The following is a 16,645-nucleotide window of genomic DNA, read 5'->3' on the forward strand; positions in this document are numbered from 1 at the left end:
TAATACTGTCTGTGGCTGCTTTCCCACTACACCAGCAGAGTTGAATAGTTGCCTAGTTGCGACCTGCAAATCCCAAAACATTTACTCTCTGGCCCTTTGCAGAAAAAGTCTGCTGACCCCTGAACTAGAAAACGGGTAGAGTAGTCTCCAGGGAAACAAGAGTAGAGAATGACAGTAAGACCGATTGAACCAGGTTACTGGGTGAAGGGGATGATGGAGAGGAACCCAAATTGGGGTTACCCATTTGGGGAAGTGCCCAAAGGATAAGAGCGAGGGTTCAGGGTTCGGTGCCTTGAAGCCTGGGAGGGCATGGCTCCATGCCTCTCCCGCCCCTCCTGCAAAGCCATTGGTTGCGGGAGGGACTACAATCTGGTGCATCATGGGAGTGGGCTGGACTGTGCGCGGTGCATCCTGGAGGCTTTAGAGGCGTCTGAGTCGGAAGTGGCGGCGCTGAGCTACAATGCAGTGTGTCCCGGGAGGCCTACTCCAGGCTTTGTGGGAGGGGACAAGACTCGGTGAGAGGGCGGTGGTGGCCGGGTAGGCGGGGCCCAGCTGGGATCCGCGCGCCCCGGCGCCCGAGCCCCGACCGGCCCCGCCAGCCCTTGCGTAGAATGGGGCGGGTGGCCGCCCCGGTCTCTGGAATGTTGAGAGCCTCTGCTTTCCCCTCAGCGCCCCCATGGCCGCCTGCCAGCTGCCCGTGGGCACTTGCCCAGACATGTGCCCGGCCGCCGAGCGCGCCGAGCGCGAAAAGGAGGGCCGCCTGCACCGCTTCGAGGTGGCGCCGGGGTGCAGCGGCGACCCGCCCCGCGCGGATCCGCAGCGCGCCGTGAAGGAGTACAAACGACCCGCCGCCGGCAAGGCGCGGCCCCCGCCGAGCCAGCTACGGCCGCCGTCCGTGCTGCTGGCCACCGTGCGCTACCTGGCCGGCGAGGTGGCCGAGCGCGCTGACGCCTCCTGCGCCGAGGTGGCCAGCTTCGTGGCGGACCGGTTGCGCGCCGTGCGGCTGGACCTGGCCCTGCAGGGCGCGGGCGACGCCGAGGCGGCGGCGGTGCTGGAGGCGGCGCTAGCCGTGCTGCTGGCCGTGGTGGCGCGGCTGGGGCCGGACGCGGCGCGCGGGCCGGCGGACCCGGTGCTGCTGCAGGCGCAGGTGCAGGAGTGCTTCGGCTCTCTGCGGCGCTGCTACGCGCAAGGCGCCGGGCCGCATCCCCGCCAGGCCGCCTTCCAGGGTCTCTTTCTGCTCTATAATCTGGGTGAGTCGGGGTCTTGGCAGCGGGGCGGACGTGGTGCCTCCTTGGGGACAGTGGAGGCCGGGGAAGGAAAGAGAAGCTTTACTATCTCACCATTAACTCCCTCCCCATGCCTGCCTTCTAAATGTATGTCGAGGCAATGCACAAGAGCCACTGAACCCCCACGTGGGCCTTCTGGCCTGTCCCTTCCCATATTTGGGTCTCAATTTGGCGGCGGGGGGGGGGTTATAAAAGTGGAGAGGTCGGTGTTGGAGCGGAAATACTGGCCTTGTTTGATTTTCAAACTTTTTTAAACTCCCTTGCAAAACAGCCAAGAATATATCTGACACATTAGTTTCAAGATATTAGATCCTTCCTGTGGATGGATGGTGCATTCTAATAAACTCTGTTGTATTTGATTGTAATAAAATGCTCTTGGGGGACGCCTGGGTGGCTCCCTCAGTTAGGCGTCTGCCTTCGACTCAGGTCATGATCCAGGGTCCTGGGATCAAGTCCTGCATTGGGCTTCTTGCTCAGCAGGAAGCCTGCTTCTTTCTCTGTCTGCCGCTCTCCCTGGTTGTGCTCTCTCTCTCTGACAAATAAATGACATCTTTTTTAAAAAATTTAAAAATAAAATGTTCTTGGTTTCAAAACCCACGAATGGGTCAGAAGCCTCAGTTTACAAAAGTGGCCCAAGGTTCCGGTGTGCATGATCCTTGTGGAAGGGAAGCGGAGGCAGAATGTCCTCGGGGAAGAGGCCTTATGGGGTGGGCCGCTGAGCCAGCCTCCTCATCTGTGCCGCAGCTAGGGCAAGTGGGGAAAGGGCTGTGGGTCTGAAGTCTGAAACTTGGATTGTGTTGTGTCAAATTCTCCTACATTTGAACTCTAAGACAGCCTCAGGCAAGTCGTGAACTTTTCTGGGCCTGTCTCCCTCATCCAAACACAATGCCTCACTTCGTGGATCCAGTCTGGATGCAGACTGTTTGAAGGGGCTCTGGCAACTCATTCAGATAAGGCTCTGGAAGGGGCTGATGGAAAAAAGGGGGAGGGAAGGTGAGCTTGGCCCAGGGGAAGGGCGTGGCCAGAGTGGAAGGTAGGTGGGGCAAGGTCGGAGTTGAGCTGGGTGGCAGGCCAGAGGTGGGCCTGGCTGAGGACCCCAGCCTTTGGGAGGGGAGACGGGGGAGGCCTGCTGGGATGGGATGGAAGGTGGCCCGGGATGGGAAAGACGAGGAGTTCTCACTCTGGCTTCTGCCCTCACAGGCTCCGTGGAGGCCCTTCATGAGGTTCTGCAGCTCCCTGATGCCCTGCGTTCCTGCCCGGCCCTACGCAGGGCCCTGGCTGTGGACTCGGCCTTCCGCGAAGGCAACGCCGCCCGTCTGTTCCGCCTGCTCCGGATCCTGCCCTACCTGCAGAGCTGCGCGGTCCGGTGCCACGTAGGCCGTGCCCGCCGGGGAGCCCTGGCCCGCCTCGCTCGTGCCCTGAGCACCCCCAAAGGCCAGACCTTGCCTCTGGGCTTCATGGTCCACCTGCTGGCCCTGGATGGGCCCGAAGAGGCGCGGGACCTGTGCCAGGCCCACGGACTGCCCTTGGATGGACAGGAAAGAGTTGTGTTTCTCAGGGGTCGCTACACTGAGGAAGGGCTGCCACCTGCTGGGACCTGCAAAGTGTTGGTGGGGAGCAAACTTGCAGGGCGCACCCTGGAGGAGGTGGTCATGGCAGAGGAAGAAGATGAGGGTGTGGACAGATCGAAGTCCCCAGCATGAGGAGGAGCTCTGCCCTCTCCCAGAGCCCAGGACTGGATCTAATCACTCAGGTTTCTTTTTTCATAATTCCTACACAGTAAAAGGAACTTGTTTTGTAGGGACAATAACTCTGCTTGGTTTATTCAGGGGAGGGCAGGGAGGAGTTGACACACGATAGGGGTATATGGGGAGAAGAACCCAGACTGCCCCTACCGGGCCTCAGTTTCCCTGCTGGTCCCTGAGGGGTGGCTCTGGTGGTCTCTGGTTGGCATTACGCATCCCATCCTTACCCACCCACACCCCACCATTCCTGTCTCCTGTTCTTCATCCTCTGCCACCCAAGAGCCAGAATGAGGAAGGCTTCTCACTCCCCTCAGGTGTCCACAACTGGTGAGACCCTACGCTGTTGTCTCCGAAGCTTGATAGGGTCCCGCGACTGTGCCTCAGGTTGGCATCAGGGAAGACCGGGACACACCCAAGAAAAGCTGGAGTGGGAGAGCATTAGGATGAAGGACGGTGGGGAGCTGGGGTCAGAGGTCAGCCACAGGCCTTAGGGTGGCTGCCGCGCCCTCCAGGGCCACCACCAAGATGCTGAGCTGCCTCTGCACTTCAGCCCAGGCTGCAGACCCAAGGCCGGTGTCCATGGCCCTGGAGCAGGCATTGGCCAGGCCGGGGAATGTGGCTACGGAGCCGGTGCGGGGCGCCCAGAGCACGTGGCTGACGGGAGACACGGGGGAGAGATGAAGTCACTCAGGGACCAGGAAAGAGAGGAGCTTCGGCCTGGCACGGGCTCGTCTGTGTATAGCAAGGCACAAAGGCGCCGCCCCACTGCCTCCGAAAGCTGGGACCCTTCCAGCAGTGGTGGTGAGAGATGCAGGTTATAGTTCCAGGGTGACCTTGACTGATTGCCTCCCATCCTTTGAGCCGGATTCCCCAGCTGTTTCAAGGGGCTGGGTTGTGCTCTGAAGGCCAGCAAACTCTTAGATTCTCCTCCCTCAGGTGGGTGCCCACTGCCCAGCCTCGCCCCGCTGCACTTGCCGGGAGCTTCGGGACAGGCTCACCTGTAGTAGCGTTCCTCCGGGAAGGCTCGCGGGTTTAGGAAGGTCCGCTCCAAGAGCATCAGCTGGTCGTTGAGCATCCGGACCTGCAAGGGGCTGGAAGCGGCAGGACCTTCGTCACCCTGGAACCAGCAGCCCAGCTGCCAGCCTGCATCCTGCCCCGGATGCCGCCCTCCCAGACACCTGCTTGCTGCCCTTGCTCACTCAGGGCTGCCCTTCTGCAGCGCGGATATGTGTTGGTCCAAGGCCGCGGCTGCCCCCTCAAACTTCTCCACTGCAGTCACCAGAGGCCCTGTGGGGAACAGCCAGCGTCTCAGCCCTGGAGGAGCAGGGCTCCCCGTACCCCCATGTCAAGGGGGCTCCGTACCCAGACTGATGCCATGCTGCTCCAACAGGCCCTCAAGGTTCTGCTGGGCAGCCTGCAGAAAACTTCGGAGGGTCTCTCCATAGTCACTGACGTTCAGAGGAAGGAAGAGGCTGTCACTGAGCCTCAGAAGCACGTTCCCTGCTGTCCGGGCCACAGCCTGGTGGCTGCTGAAGCCTGCAGGGAGGGTGACCAGGCCAGGGCTCAGTCTTCGGCCCATCCTCCCCCAGCCTCAGGATTCCCTTTGCCCCCTCCTCACCAGGGTCCACAAATTTGTCCACGTAACCAAAGGTGTCGAAGGCTGTGTGGTAGGTGGGGTAGATCCTGGCTGAGGTCTTGCTCTAGGGGAACAAAGCCAAGGTGACAGGCTTGGGATGGGGGGGGGGGTGTACCAACAGTGAGCTACGACACAGGGACATTATCTCAAATCATAATTCCTACTTTACAGAGGAGGAAACTGAGGCTCAGAGATTAAGTCACCCGCCTGACCTCACAGCTAATAGCGGCAGAGCTGGGTCAGCTGCCAGATCTCCATTTCACATGACGGAGAAGAGCCTGAGGCTTGGGAGTCAGATGAGAGGATTCAAATCCCAGCTCGACGCCCAGGAGCGGTATGGCCATGAGGGGGAGAAAGGGCGTTTTGGAGCATCAAGCAGGGGGAGGCAAGCTGGGCACCCCACATCCCTTACCTCATTTCAGCCCGCACACCGATGCTATGAATCCATCCCTGTTTCATACTGTATTTAATCTATTCTGGGGTAAACATTTTTTTCATTTTTTATGATCTCTGGAATCAGAATGCCTCTTTTGTTTTAAGATTTTATTTTTTTAAGTAATCTCTACACCCAACATGGGGCTGGAACTCACGACCCCAAGATCAAGAGTTGTGCGCTCCACGGACTGAGCCCGCCGGGGGCCCCAGGATGCTTTTTAAGTCATTGTCATCCTGCAACTAACTGGCAGTGTGTGGCCCCCTCCGAGAGCGCATATCGCAATGTTGTCAGTAATGCCTTAAATCTGATAAAATAATAGGCGAGCATAAACATGCTCAGAGAGGTTAAGAAACTTGGCGAAGGGAGCACAGCTACTGAGTGGTGGAGCCTGACTCAGTCTGCACTAGAGAGGCTCTAAGAGAGGAAGGGGCTGGGGGAGCAACGTACTGAGCTGTGGGACAGAGGGGTACCCACTCACCTGGTCATAGGTGTAGGCGATGTCCATGGAGGAGATGCCCAGGAAGTGAATGAACGGTGCATAGTCGCTGCCAGCACCCAGAGTGCCCAGGCTGCGGAAAGAAAGATGGTTGGGCTGGAGGGTGCTGGGCCAGCCCGCCCTCCCGGGGGCCCCGTCCTGGCCCTGGGCTCACCTGGGGACCAGGCCGTAGGCTGCGCTGCTACGGTTGGAATGCCGGATCCAGTTGTCGTAGATGCTGAGCCCCACCGGGTTTGGTGCGGGGATCTGACCGGGAGGGGAATCTCGTCTGGGGCTGGCCCCTCCCCAGGCCCAAGAGGAGGTCCCCCGCCGGGCCCACCCGAGTCTCCATCCTAAGCACAGGCCCGCGGGTCCTACAAGGCCTTCTCCCAGCCTCAGTCCCACCGCCAGGCCCCTCTAATAAGGACCAGCTCCAGCCCCGCCCACCCCGCCCTGGCCGTCGTCCCCGCCCCGCCCCCCTTTCACCTGTTTGGCGGCGGCGAAGATGACGCTCTGGACCGGGGGCGTCCCCTGCGCCCTCAAAGTGGCATTGGCTGTGGCAAGACCAGAGAAAGACTATTCGGGCCGCCGCCCCTTCGTTGCCCCTCTCCCCGGGTCAGCGCAGCCGTCCCCCGCGCCGTACCAAACACCGAGATGTCCACGTTGATGTAGGCCACGGTGCGCTCCTGCAGCTTGCTGAAGAATTCCTGCGGGTGGGGGCCCGACGTGAGCCCGGCCAGGCCCCGCCTCGGGAATCCCTCCACCGCCCGCCCCGCAGGCCTCACTCACCTCGGTGAACTCTGTGGAGCCAATGAGCCCAAACTCCTCTGCCCCCCAGCTCGCAAACACTATTGATCTGCGGGGACGCCAGGTGCCTGGGGAGGGAGATAAGGGGCTGGAGGACAGGGTCGCCGGATCTCGGGGTGGCTTGGGGGACAGGCTGGGGATGTGGAGAGGAGGAAGGGCCGGCCGGGGCGGGGCAGCCAGTGACAGGGGGTAGGTCCCGCTGCGTCTCCAGCCCAGTCTCCAGCCCAGCCTTCTCCGAGGCACCGTCCTCCTTTTCCCAGCCTCCCGCCCGTGCTGGGAACCCCCCAACATTGCCCTCTATACCAATCTCAGGTGGTCCCTTCTGCCAGAATGCCCTGGCTCCCCCTTCCTTAGCGGTATGCCTTCAGGAGACCTCCGGACCCTCCACTCCCAACTGTCTGCTTCACGCATCCCAGGCGGAACCCTCCTGCAACCTCCGCTCCATAATACAGTGAGTTTCTCCTTAAGCGTTATCCATTTTGAGCCAGTCCTTACAACAACGCCTTGAGGGACAGAGCCTTGTTGTCTCCATTTCACAGATGAAACTGAGCCGCACAAAAGTTAAATGACTTGCCCAGGGTTACACAGCTGGTAGGCATGGAGCCAGGGTTCAAATCCAGGGTCTGGCTCCCGAGTCCAGGGGCTTAAGGAATTGGCCACACCGCCTTCCACAGCCTCCGGCAGCCTACAGCACGTCCTGTTCCTGGTTCTGCTCCCATCTCCAGTTCCAATTCAGTACCCTTTGATCATTTCTCAATGCTTTGTTTTAATTTTATCTTTTTAAGTAGGCTCCGTGCCCCAATGTGGAGCCCAACGTGGAGCCCAACTTGGGGCTTGAACTCACGACCCTGAGATCAAGACCTGAGCTGAGATCAAGAGTCGGACACTTAACCTTGACCGAGCCACCCAGGCTCCCCTCTCAGCTTTTTGTTTTAAATGAAAATTGTATAAGTATTAAAGGGTTCTATGCTGCCATCACAAATTCTCACACCGTTTCCTGCCCAAAATGCATAACCTGAATCGAATCAGACGAATCCAGATTGAGGGACACTCCGCAAAATAACCTCAGGATCGTGAAAGACAAGAACTAAGGAGCTATCACAGATGACACACGCCACTACCACAGGCAATGGGAGATCCCGCATTGACCCTCGGGTCAGAAACTTCTTCGCTCTAGAGGTCATCATAAGAACAGTGGGCAACATTGTTCATTTCCTCATTCTGATCATTATCCTGCCGCCATGAAAGAAAATGTCCTTATTTTCAGGGAATGCACAGTGATAAGTTTATGGGTAAAGGTGTAGCATTTCTGCAACTTTCAAACACTCCAGAAAACAATAGAGAGAGAAAGAGCCAACATGGTAAAATCATAATATCAGGAGTATCTGGGTGAACGATGTCCAAGGCTCCTTTGTACTATCTTGGCAAGTCTCGTGTAAGTCTGGAATTATTTCAAAAGAAAACACTTGAACAACAGAGACAGAAATTCCTACACTACCGAAGAGGGGAAAGCCACAAGCCCAGCCTCTCTCCACAAGCTCGTCCCCCCCCCTCCGATCTCAGTTGATCTCAATCACACCTGCTGGTTTTACATGTCATTGATGTCACCGACTCCTCAGTTTCTCTCTGGAGTCTCTTTTCCGACCCTGGAGATCAGCCCCTTCAACTGCCTGCTTGCCCTGTCCCCGGGAATGTCTCTTAGGCACCTCAAAATCACTATGGGAATGGGCACACGTGCATAAACGGACATGTAATTTGTGACATCAGTACCATAAAGGGGAAGGGCAGAGCTTTACAGGAGTAGAGCTTTTGTATGAGATTAAGTTGGTATCAATTCAAATTATATAGTTATAACTTTGGGATGTTATATGTACCGGAAGGTGAAAAAGTCCTACAGATGGATGGTGGTGATGGGTGTACGACACCGAATATACTTAATGCCACTGAATTGTACATTAACAATAGTTAGAGGGCGCCTGGGTGGCTCAGTCATTTGGGGTCCTGGAATCAAGTCCTGAGTCGGGCTCCCAGCTCTGCAGGGAGTCTGCTTCTCCCTCTACCCTTCCCCTCTGCCCGTGATCTCACTCTCTTTCTCACTCAAATAAATAAATGATATTTTTTAAAAACATGGTTAGAAAGGTAAATTTTAGGGGTGCCTGGGTGGCTCAGTCAGTTAGGTGTCCAACTTGATTTCGGCTCGGGTCATGATCTCGGGGTTGTGGGATCCAGCCCCGTGTTGGGCTGCCTGCTGGGCGTGGGGCCTGCTTGGGATTCTCTGCCTCTCTTTCTCTCTCTCCCTCTCTCTAAAAAAAAAAGAAAAAAAATAAAGGTAAAATTTATGGTATGTATATTTTACTACAATTTGTAATAAGCTAAAAAAAAAAAAATCAACATGTGACGAACAGAATTCACTTTCTTCCCCCTAGATCTGCCCTCTGCCCCTGATTTGTTTTTCATAAATGGCACTGCCATACACTAGGTTGCTCGAACCAGAAATTGGGGATCCGGGAGTCCTCCCCTTGTCCTCTCCCTCACCTCTGTCATCAACAGACCTCCTTCCCACAGCCCCCACCTTGGCCCAAGCCGCACTATCCCTCCGGGCCCTGAGGATGACAAGGCCTCTGACTCGTCCCCACAACCTCCCCCACTGGAGCAGGAGAAAGTGTGTACAATTGGGACTCCATCAAGTCACTCTTCTGATTAAAATCCCACACCAGGGGCGCCTGGGGGGCTCAGTCGGTTAAGCGTCTGCCTTCGGCTCAGGTCATGATCCCGGGGTCTGGGTCTCGAGTCCCACATTGGGCTCCCTGCTCAGTTCGGAGCCTGCTTCTCCCCCTGCCTCTGCCTTCGCCTCTGCTCCCCCCGCCCCAACGCTTGGGCTCTCTCAAATTAATTAATTAATTAATAAAAGTAAAAACACGTGGGAAAAAAATCCCGCACCATCTTCCCGCCAACCTCAGACTGAACTCCAAACTCCCCCGCAGGCCTGCCACCTGGTCCAGGCCCTCCTTTCCACATGCTGTGCCCTCCACCTGGATCCCCACCCCACGCCAAACTGCCAGCTCCACAGAGAGGCCTTCCTGAGCTCGGGCTTGTGTGCAGAAAGCCGCTTAGATATTCTTCCAGGGTTGTCTCTGCATGCAGCAAATCGGGTGTTCGCTGTGGGGGTCTGCTGTGCCGAGAACTGGCTTGGCACACGGTAGGCACACGGGACATACTTGAATTAACGACTGTTATCCCTGCCTCAACTGGGCTTGAGGCCCCCCGAAGTCAGAGCCTGGGCACTGCCTTGCTCAGGGCGGCGCTGGAGGGGCACGGGAGGCTCTCGGAGGCCACTGCACAAGGTCCCCATATCCCACGGGGCGACCTGAGCGAGGCCAGGGCTGGCGTCCATGCAGGTCGGCCCCCGGGGCCCTCGGGCTTGGCACAAGTGGGCACTGGAGCGTGAGGCAGAGGAGGTGGGGCAGGACGCCTGCGAGCTCAGGGAGGTGTGGGCTGGACGTGACCGCCTGCTGGGACAGTCCCTAGACCAGGCACCGGGGCCGCCTCACCCTTCTTCACCAGGGTCCCCAGGACTCGGGAGAGCTCCAGGATGACGGCAGTGCCACTGCTGGGGTCCACGGCCCCGTGTACCCAGCTGTCCCTGTGGTTTCCGTACAGCACGTAGCGGTCTGGCGAGAAGGGCAGAGACTCAGAAACCGGGGAGGAGCGAGTGTGGGCGGGGCCCGGCGGGCGGGGTGCAGGGGGCGTGGTCAGAGGATGCTCGGGGCGGGGCGGGGCGGGGCGGGGCGGGGCGCGGCTCTAGAGTGTCAGGGAGGCCCGAGCTGGCGCTCACCCGGCTCCACAGCGCCGCGGATGATCCCCAGGACGTTAGAGGAGTTCCGCAGCTCCAGGCGGTTGTGGACACTCACGTTCACCTGGCTTGGGGAGGCGAGGAGGCGACCAGAGTCTTGGGCCTGCCCACTCCCCCTCCCAACACAGTGCAGGGGAAACTGAGGCCCAGAGCACGAAAGGGACACCACCAAGTCTCTGGCCCACAAGTAACTGGAGAGGCAGCAAAGCCCTCCCTCAGCACCCCTCCTTGCCCTCCCCTCCACACCCCAACCCCAGGTGATCCGATAACCAAAGACCTTTCTTATGCCGGAAGCAAAAACTAAAGCTTTTTGTGGGCTTTTTCCTCCGCCACTTCCCACACCCCCTGATCCTCCTCCTTGCTCCACCCCCTGGCCCCGGGCTGGAAGCCCTCCCTCCACTTAAGTAACAGGGTTTTTTTTTTTTTTTTTTTTTTTAAGACTTTATTTATTTATCAGCGCGCGAGAGAGAGCGGGAGCGCACAAGCAGGTGGAGAGGCAGGCAGAGGGAGAAGCAGGCTCCCCGTTGAGCAAGAAGTGTGATGTGGGACTGGATCCCAGCGCCCTGGGATCACCTGAGCCGATGGCAGACACTTAATGGACTGAGCCACTCTGGAGTCCCTGAAGTTAGTTTTAAATGAAAGTTTACAGTGTCCGTTGGTGGCCCAGACCCTGTCTCCACCCTTCCTCCACCCCACCCTGAGGTCCCTGGGCCTCAGCAGAGGCTGGGGACCCTGCTCACCCCCACTCTGATCATGGGCAGCCTGGAAGAAGGAACAAGGGCAGAGGGAAAGAAGGTGCACAGCCCTAGCGGTTCTCGGCTCCTCGGGCGGTGGGCCCTGAGCCCTGGTCCCAACCCTGGGCTGCTTCCTGGGTGCTCTCCAGACCCCTCACTAGGACCAAGTCCCCCATCACGCTGGAGCGTGGATTCCAGCAAAGGAGCTGGAAGAGAGGTGAGACTCCACAGACCCCCTATGGGGGACCCCATTTTGGCCAAGGATTGGCTGTGTTGGATGCTCATGATACCTCAGGCCAGGCCCCTTTGCTGAGAAGACTCCATGCACTATTTTCCAAGAAGCCCCTACATACACCCCTGCACAAGCCACCCCTCCTGAGAGGCAGGGGGCCCTTGGCCCTCTCCCCTATGTACTACTCCCCACCTGTGTTCTGTTTGACCAGCACAGAAATATTAAATGTCCTCTATTCACCAGAAAGGAAAAAAAAAAAAAAAAGAGGAAGCAAGCCCCACTCTTCCTCTCCAGTTCTTTTCACAGACGCAGTGAAGTACTTACTGGATACTTAGCGTAGGCAAGCACTGGGCAGTGACTGGGACAGACACAGCCCCGCCCTCTGGGACCTCCCTCCCCTGAGCGAGACAAAGCCTGAGGAAGTGAGCCACTGCAGGGGTGAAGTGGCGTGGGCAGGACACTAACAGGCCCACCTGTGAGAGGATACCTGGTGGCAGGTGGGGAGGTTGGTGCTGGCCAGGAATGGCAGGAGTGTGGGGAAGGGTGTTCCAGGCAGATGGAACAGCAAGTACGGAGGTGTTGGTTTGGGAATGAGCTTGGCATGTTCAAGAGAGGGGGTGGCTGGAGCATGGAGGTCAGAGGTGAAGTGGGGGTGAAACTCCGCAGGGCCTTGTGGGCCATGCAGCTTTCACTGGCTTCCCCCAAAACAGGACAGGTAGTCTGGAGGCAGGGGAAGGTGGGGAGAGAGAAGAAAGGGAAAGGCTAGGGCTTGAGGTGGGCAGAGCAGCGTAACAAGGAAAGAGGAGAGGAGCCTCGAGGAGGGGCCCCACCTCACCTGTCTGCTGGGAAGTCACCATCAGACCGGAAGCCAGGCCCCAACTTGTAGTCACAACCCAGTGCTCCCTGCCAGGCATCGGGGGCCACGGTCCCCTGGAGGTTACTGGGGAGGAGGTGAAGGGTGTGGGGATTGAAGGTTGGGGGCCACTGGAGTGGGGGGGAGCGGGGGACCCCGGGGGACACCAGAGCTTACCAGAGAAGGATTTTTGCATCATCGAAGCCAATGGGTTGAGTGGGAATTGGAGGAAATCCAGGGGCATCATCGGGGTCCAGGCGGAAGGAAGAGGGATTGGCTGGAAGGTAGGGAGTCAGGGGATCCCCAAAATACTCAAAGTAGGAGCCTCGCTCCACCCCAGACGGGGGCAGGCCCCAGGAGTTTGGGAAGGTCTCGTTGGCGGAGCTCTGCCCATCGTTGATGTCTGCGGGGTCCGTGTACACCAGCACCCCGGCGACCCCATACTTGGCGGCGTTCACAGCCTGTGGGGGGTGGATGAGGCTGTATTCAGGGCACGGGGGAGGCGGGCTCAGGGCCTGCTCCCCGCTTCCTTCCTCTGTATGGCCGATCTATCTTCCCACGGGCAGGAGGATGTTTGCACCAATCATTCTCTGCCGCGCTGCTAGAGGTGGCAAAGACTGTGGGGCAGAGGCGGGCCGGTGCCTGGCAGCGCGGCTGGTGCAGAAACGGAGGCGTCCGGCCACAGCCCGCGGGGTGGCTGCCTGGAAGAGCAGCGTGTGCTCCTGAAGCCTCGGGCACCAGAGCCACAGGTGCGAGCGGCCCACGCGTCCACCGGCAGAAGGAGCAGATGAGCCGGTGTGCCCGGCGTGCAAGAGAATATTACTCAGCCTTCAAAAGCAGCGGCGCGCTAACCCAGCACCGTCGGGCCCTGAAAACCTGACGCTCAGTGAAGAAGCCAGACACAAAGATAGTGTGTGATTCCCCTTACGTGAAGTTTCTAGAACAGGCAAATTCGTAGTTTCTAGAAAGTGGGCTAGAGGTTACCCAGAGCTGGGGAGGAGGTAGGAAGGGCGTGAGTGTTTAATGGGCACGGAGTTTCTTTTGGAATGAACGAGAGTCCTGGGAATGGATGGTGGAGATGGTTCCACAACATTGTAAAAGTACTTAAGGCCACTGCGTTAAACACTTAAGATTTATTTTATAATTAGGTTAGATTTCATTTTATGCTGCTCTATTTTAGCGCCATAAAAACAAAACAGTACCTCAAAAAAAGAGAAAGAACAAGGACTCAATTTATGTACCAATTGAGAACAATCTCCAGGATGTATTAAGGTGAAAAAAAGCACAGCTTGAAACAGTGGATATAGTATGCTGCTTTTATAGAAAAAGATGGGGAGGGGCGCCTGGGTGGCACAGCGGTTAAGCGTCTGCCTTCGGCTCAGGGCGTGATCCCGGCGTTATGGGATCGAGCCCCACATCAGGCTCCTCTGCTATGAGCCTGCTTCTTCCTCTCCCACTCCCCCTGCTTGTGTTCCCGCTCTCACTGGCTGTCTCTATCTCTGTCGAATAAATAAATAAAATCTTTAAAAAAAAAAGAAAAAGAGGGGGAAATAAAAATACACATTCGTATGAGCCTTTTCCAAAGAAACTATGGGCAGATCTCCCATAAACTAAAAAAAAAAAAAAAAAAAGTGGTTACCTCTTTGGAGGATGGAGAACTTTTCCACTCTCAACTTCTTTCTAAAACTGAAAATTCTGTAATCTGTATAACTCCACCACGCCTCTTCCCTCTTTTCTTTTCTTTTTCTTTTTCCAGATACCATAAAATTTATGGCACTCTCCACTTCAATTTTTTTTTGAAGATTTTATTTATTTATTTGACAGAGAGAGAGAGAGCACAAGCAGAGGGAGCGGCAGGCAGAGGGAGAGGGAAAAGCAGGCTCCCCACTAAGCAGGGAGCCTGATGCGGGGCTCGATCCCAGGACCCCGGGATCATGGCCTGAGCTGAAGGCAAACGCTTAACTGTCTGAGCCACCAGGCGCCCTGCTCTCCATGTTATAGCACAAAGTTCAGCAGGATGAAGGACGTGCAGGTTATTACACGGCTGTCGCCACCACCCACTGAATTCTTCATCTTGCCAGTCTGAAACTGTAGTCACGAAACACTAATCCCTGGTCCCTTCCCTCACTCTATACCTTTTTAAATTAAAGAGAAAACAAACCCACATTTTTTAAAAACCATGGACGTGACATACTTAGTCAAAATTTTTAGCTGAAAAGATGCGGGCTGGGAGGGAGGCAACAGGAGGGATTTAAGTTGAATATTCAGAACTACTTTGCAGGAGAACTTATACTCCAGCAAGGTGGAACATTTTGCCTGATCCACCTATTTCCCAAGGCTCAGAGGGGTAGGGGAGGCATCCAGGGTCACACAGCACATCATGAGTGGTAACGGTACAAATACAGCTCGCCTCTTCCGCCCCAGCCCAGGGCTCTGCACACCACCCAACCCTGCTCTGTCCCCTCCCCGTCCCTGCCTCCTATTGGCAGCTGGCCCTCACCCCAGACCCCCCACCCAGCTCCCCGCCCTGGGGGCTGCCGCTCACCTTGGCCCCCCGTCCTGCACCCCCGTAGCGGGTCAGAGCAATGGTCCCTTCCAGTGCAATGCCCTGAGTATATAGACTCAGAAAGTCTTCTTCCGTTCCACGGTTGGCATAGACGAGGAGGCCCTGGTCCCAAGAGGAGGTGATCGTCAGAGCCAGGCCCAGGAAAAAGGGGGTGAGGAAAGGAGAGCGAGGCTGCGTGGCAGGGTGATGGAGTTGGATTCTGTTTTCCCGCCTCACCCAGAGCTTGGAAGCTCCCCAGGAACAGAGTTACCCCTGGTTTTCTGTGTCCAGGTACCCGGAAGCCAGCCTGGTCTTAAGTAGGGGCCATTAGCGTTTGCAGAATGACTAGGTGATGGGCCAAAGGAGTAGCAATGGAGTGTGCATGTAGGGGCCCGGGGTCAGGAAGGGAGAAGTTGGGGTGCAGCCAGAGGGAACTGGGGAGGGGATGTTCCAGGCCCACCTGCGGGGTTCCCGGGGGAGCATAGGCAGCATACGGCGGTATCACATCGGGCCCCGCCTGCTCCCCGGTCAGGTTCTCTTCACTCTGGCGGCAGGAGAAGAGGACCCCGCCGGTGGGACCCACTGTGGAGGGGAACAGGTGTCAGGGCTGGGCCTGGCGGCTCCCCACCACACAGGCATCCCCAGAGCCGCATGGCACCTCACCAACGGTCACGAGGTTGGGCTGCTCCTGGCTGGGGAAGGACAGCAGCACCTCGTAGGTGGGGGCCTCGGCCGAGTCCAGGCCGGACTCCGGGTCCTGCCAGCGCTGCAGCAAGAGCTGCACTAAGGCTTCATCTCGGGGGCTGGAGGCCAGGTGAGGCTCCCTGGAGAGTTCTCTGCAGGGCGGACAGAGGGCCAAGCCCGGGGTTAGGGAGGTGTCTGTGGCGAGCAGGAGGGGAGCGGGGACGGCCCTCTCACCTGAGGTTCTCTCGGATCTTGTTGGCATCTAGCTGTTGCATGACGGTCTCGAGGGTCTCCAGGTCCAGGTCCTGGGAGACGCTGGGAGTGGGGACATCGGCCCCTTTGGGGATGGCAAAGTGGCCCAGGATGATCCCCAGCCCCACGAGGGCGGCAGCCCCCACCACCCCCCCAAGCACCTTCACCCACTGCATCCTGTGGAGTCTTGGCAAGCTGGGGTCACTCCTTATAGATGGGTGTCGGGTCGAGTTAACCATTACCCTGTGGGTGGCCCTGCCCTTTGGCCCCCAGCTGGCAGGGAGAGTCGGGGAGCATCCTGCAGGGAGGGCCAGGAGCATTCACAGCCGCCTCGATTTCTGCATCAGTCACCTAGAAGGGACCCCCAGGGGTATCAAGTCCACACAGGCACACTGAGGCCCAGATAGGGACAAGGTCTCAGCCAGATCTCCCAGTAAAACGGAGGCCAAGCCCGAATAGGAACTCAGAGCCCCTGTTAGAGCAAGACTGGGCCAACTCCCGGCCATCCCCACCTCTGTCTCCTCAGTGCCACTTGTAATATAGTTTTTAAAGATTTTATTTATTTGAGAGAGAGAGAGAGAAAGAATGAGCAGGGAGAGAGTGGGAGGGAAAAGCAGACTCCCCGCTGAGCAGGGAGCCCGGTGCGGGGCACGATCTCAGGACCCCAGGATCATGACCCAAGCCAAAGGCAGACTCCTAACCAACTGACCCACCCAGGCGCCCCTCCTCAGTGTCGTTGGATTCCTGGCATATCCAGCCCTGGCTGCTGGAGCAGGTTTTGAATTCAAATGCCATCCTTGCTGGACATAGGTTGTGTGACTTTGGGCAATTCACTTAGCTTCTCTGAACCTGTTTTTTTTTTTTTAAGATTTTATTTATTTATTTTGACAGAGATAGAGACAGCCAGCGAGAGAGGGAACACAAGTAGGGGGAGTGGGAGAGGAAGAAGCAGGCTCATAGCGGAGGAGCCTGATGTGGGGCTCGATCCCATAACTCTGGGATCACACCCTGAGCCGAAGGCAGACGCTTAACCGCTGTGCCACCCAGGCGCCCCTGAACCTGTTTTCTTAGCTGTAAAATGGGAACAATAGACCTATTTCACAAAAC

At 57.4% G+C, this 16,645-nt stretch overlaps 2 protein-coding genes across 2 annotated transcripts; one reads left to right on the forward strand and one right to left on the reverse strand.

The window, feature by feature from the left end:
* Nucleotides 1–389: 389 nt before the first annotated feature.
* SAC3D1 (SAC3 domain containing 1) lies at nt 390–3,096 on the forward strand. Its single transcript, XM_045775554.2, has 3 exons — nt 390–515; nt 670–1,250; nt 2,487–3,096. Exons 2-3 carry the CDS (start codon nt 677–679, stop codon nt 2,987–2,989), a joined length of 1,077 nt encoding a protein of 358 aa, XP_045631510.1. The 5' UTR covers nt 390–515; nt 670–676; the 3' UTR covers nt 2,990–3,096.
* A 138-nt stretch (nt 3,097–3,234) lies between these two features.
* NAALADL1 (N-acetylated alpha-linked acidic dipeptidase like 1) lies at nt 3,235–15,714 on the reverse strand. Its single transcript, XM_045775503.2, has 18 exons — nt 15,521–15,714; nt 15,266–15,438; nt 15,063–15,184; nt 14,603–14,725; nt 12,235–12,518; nt 12,040–12,144; nt 10,221–10,306; nt 9,937–10,056; nt 6,368–6,453; nt 6,222–6,285; nt 6,065–6,132; nt 5,754–5,845; nt 5,582–5,672; nt 4,650–4,731; nt 4,394–4,567; nt 4,231–4,318; nt 4,030–4,122; nt 3,235–3,685 (listed from the first exon to the last, which is right to left on the reverse strand). The coding sequence occupies exons 1-18, from the start codon at nt 15,712–15,714 to the stop codon at nt 3,499–3,501; spliced, it is 2,232 nt and encodes a 743-aa protein (XP_045631459.2). The 3' UTR covers nt 3,235–3,498.
* Between the last annotated feature and the right edge of the window lie 931 nt (nt 15,715–16,645).

Source organism: Ursus americanus, chromosome 24 (assembly GCF_024610735.1).
Source record: "Ursus americanus isolate L20-20 chromosome 24, mUrsAme1.1.p, whole genome shotgun sequence".
Lineage (NCBI taxonomy): Eukaryota > Metazoa > Chordata > Mammalia > Carnivora > Ursidae > Ursus > Ursus americanus.

What these genes read in the sequence shown, in the direction of transcription:
- SAC3D1 (XM_045775554.2), top strand. Translation starts at nt 677, where the DNA reads ATGGCCGCCTGCCAGCTGCCCGTGGGCACTTGCCCAGACATGTGCCCG. An exon ending in CTTTCTGCTCTATAATCTGG is followed by an intron (nt 1,251 to 2,486) that starts GTGAGTCGGGGT and finishes CTGCCCTCACAG; the next exon opens with GCTCCGTGGAGGCCCTTCAT.
- NAALADL1 (XM_045775503.2), bottom strand. Translation starts at nt 15,714, where the DNA reads ATGCAGTGGGTGAAGGTGCTTGGGGGGGTGGTGGGGGCTGCCGCCCTC. An exon ending in GCTCCACAGAGTTCACCGAG is followed by an intron (nt 6,286 to 6,367) that starts GTGAGTGAGGCC and finishes CCCCACCCGCAG; the next exon opens with GAATTCTTCAGCAAGCTGCA. An exon ending in TCGCCTACACCTATGACCAG is followed by an intron (nt 4,732 to 5,581) that starts GTGAGTGGGTAC and finishes TTGTTCCCCTAG; the next exon opens with AGCAAGACCTCAGCCAGGAT.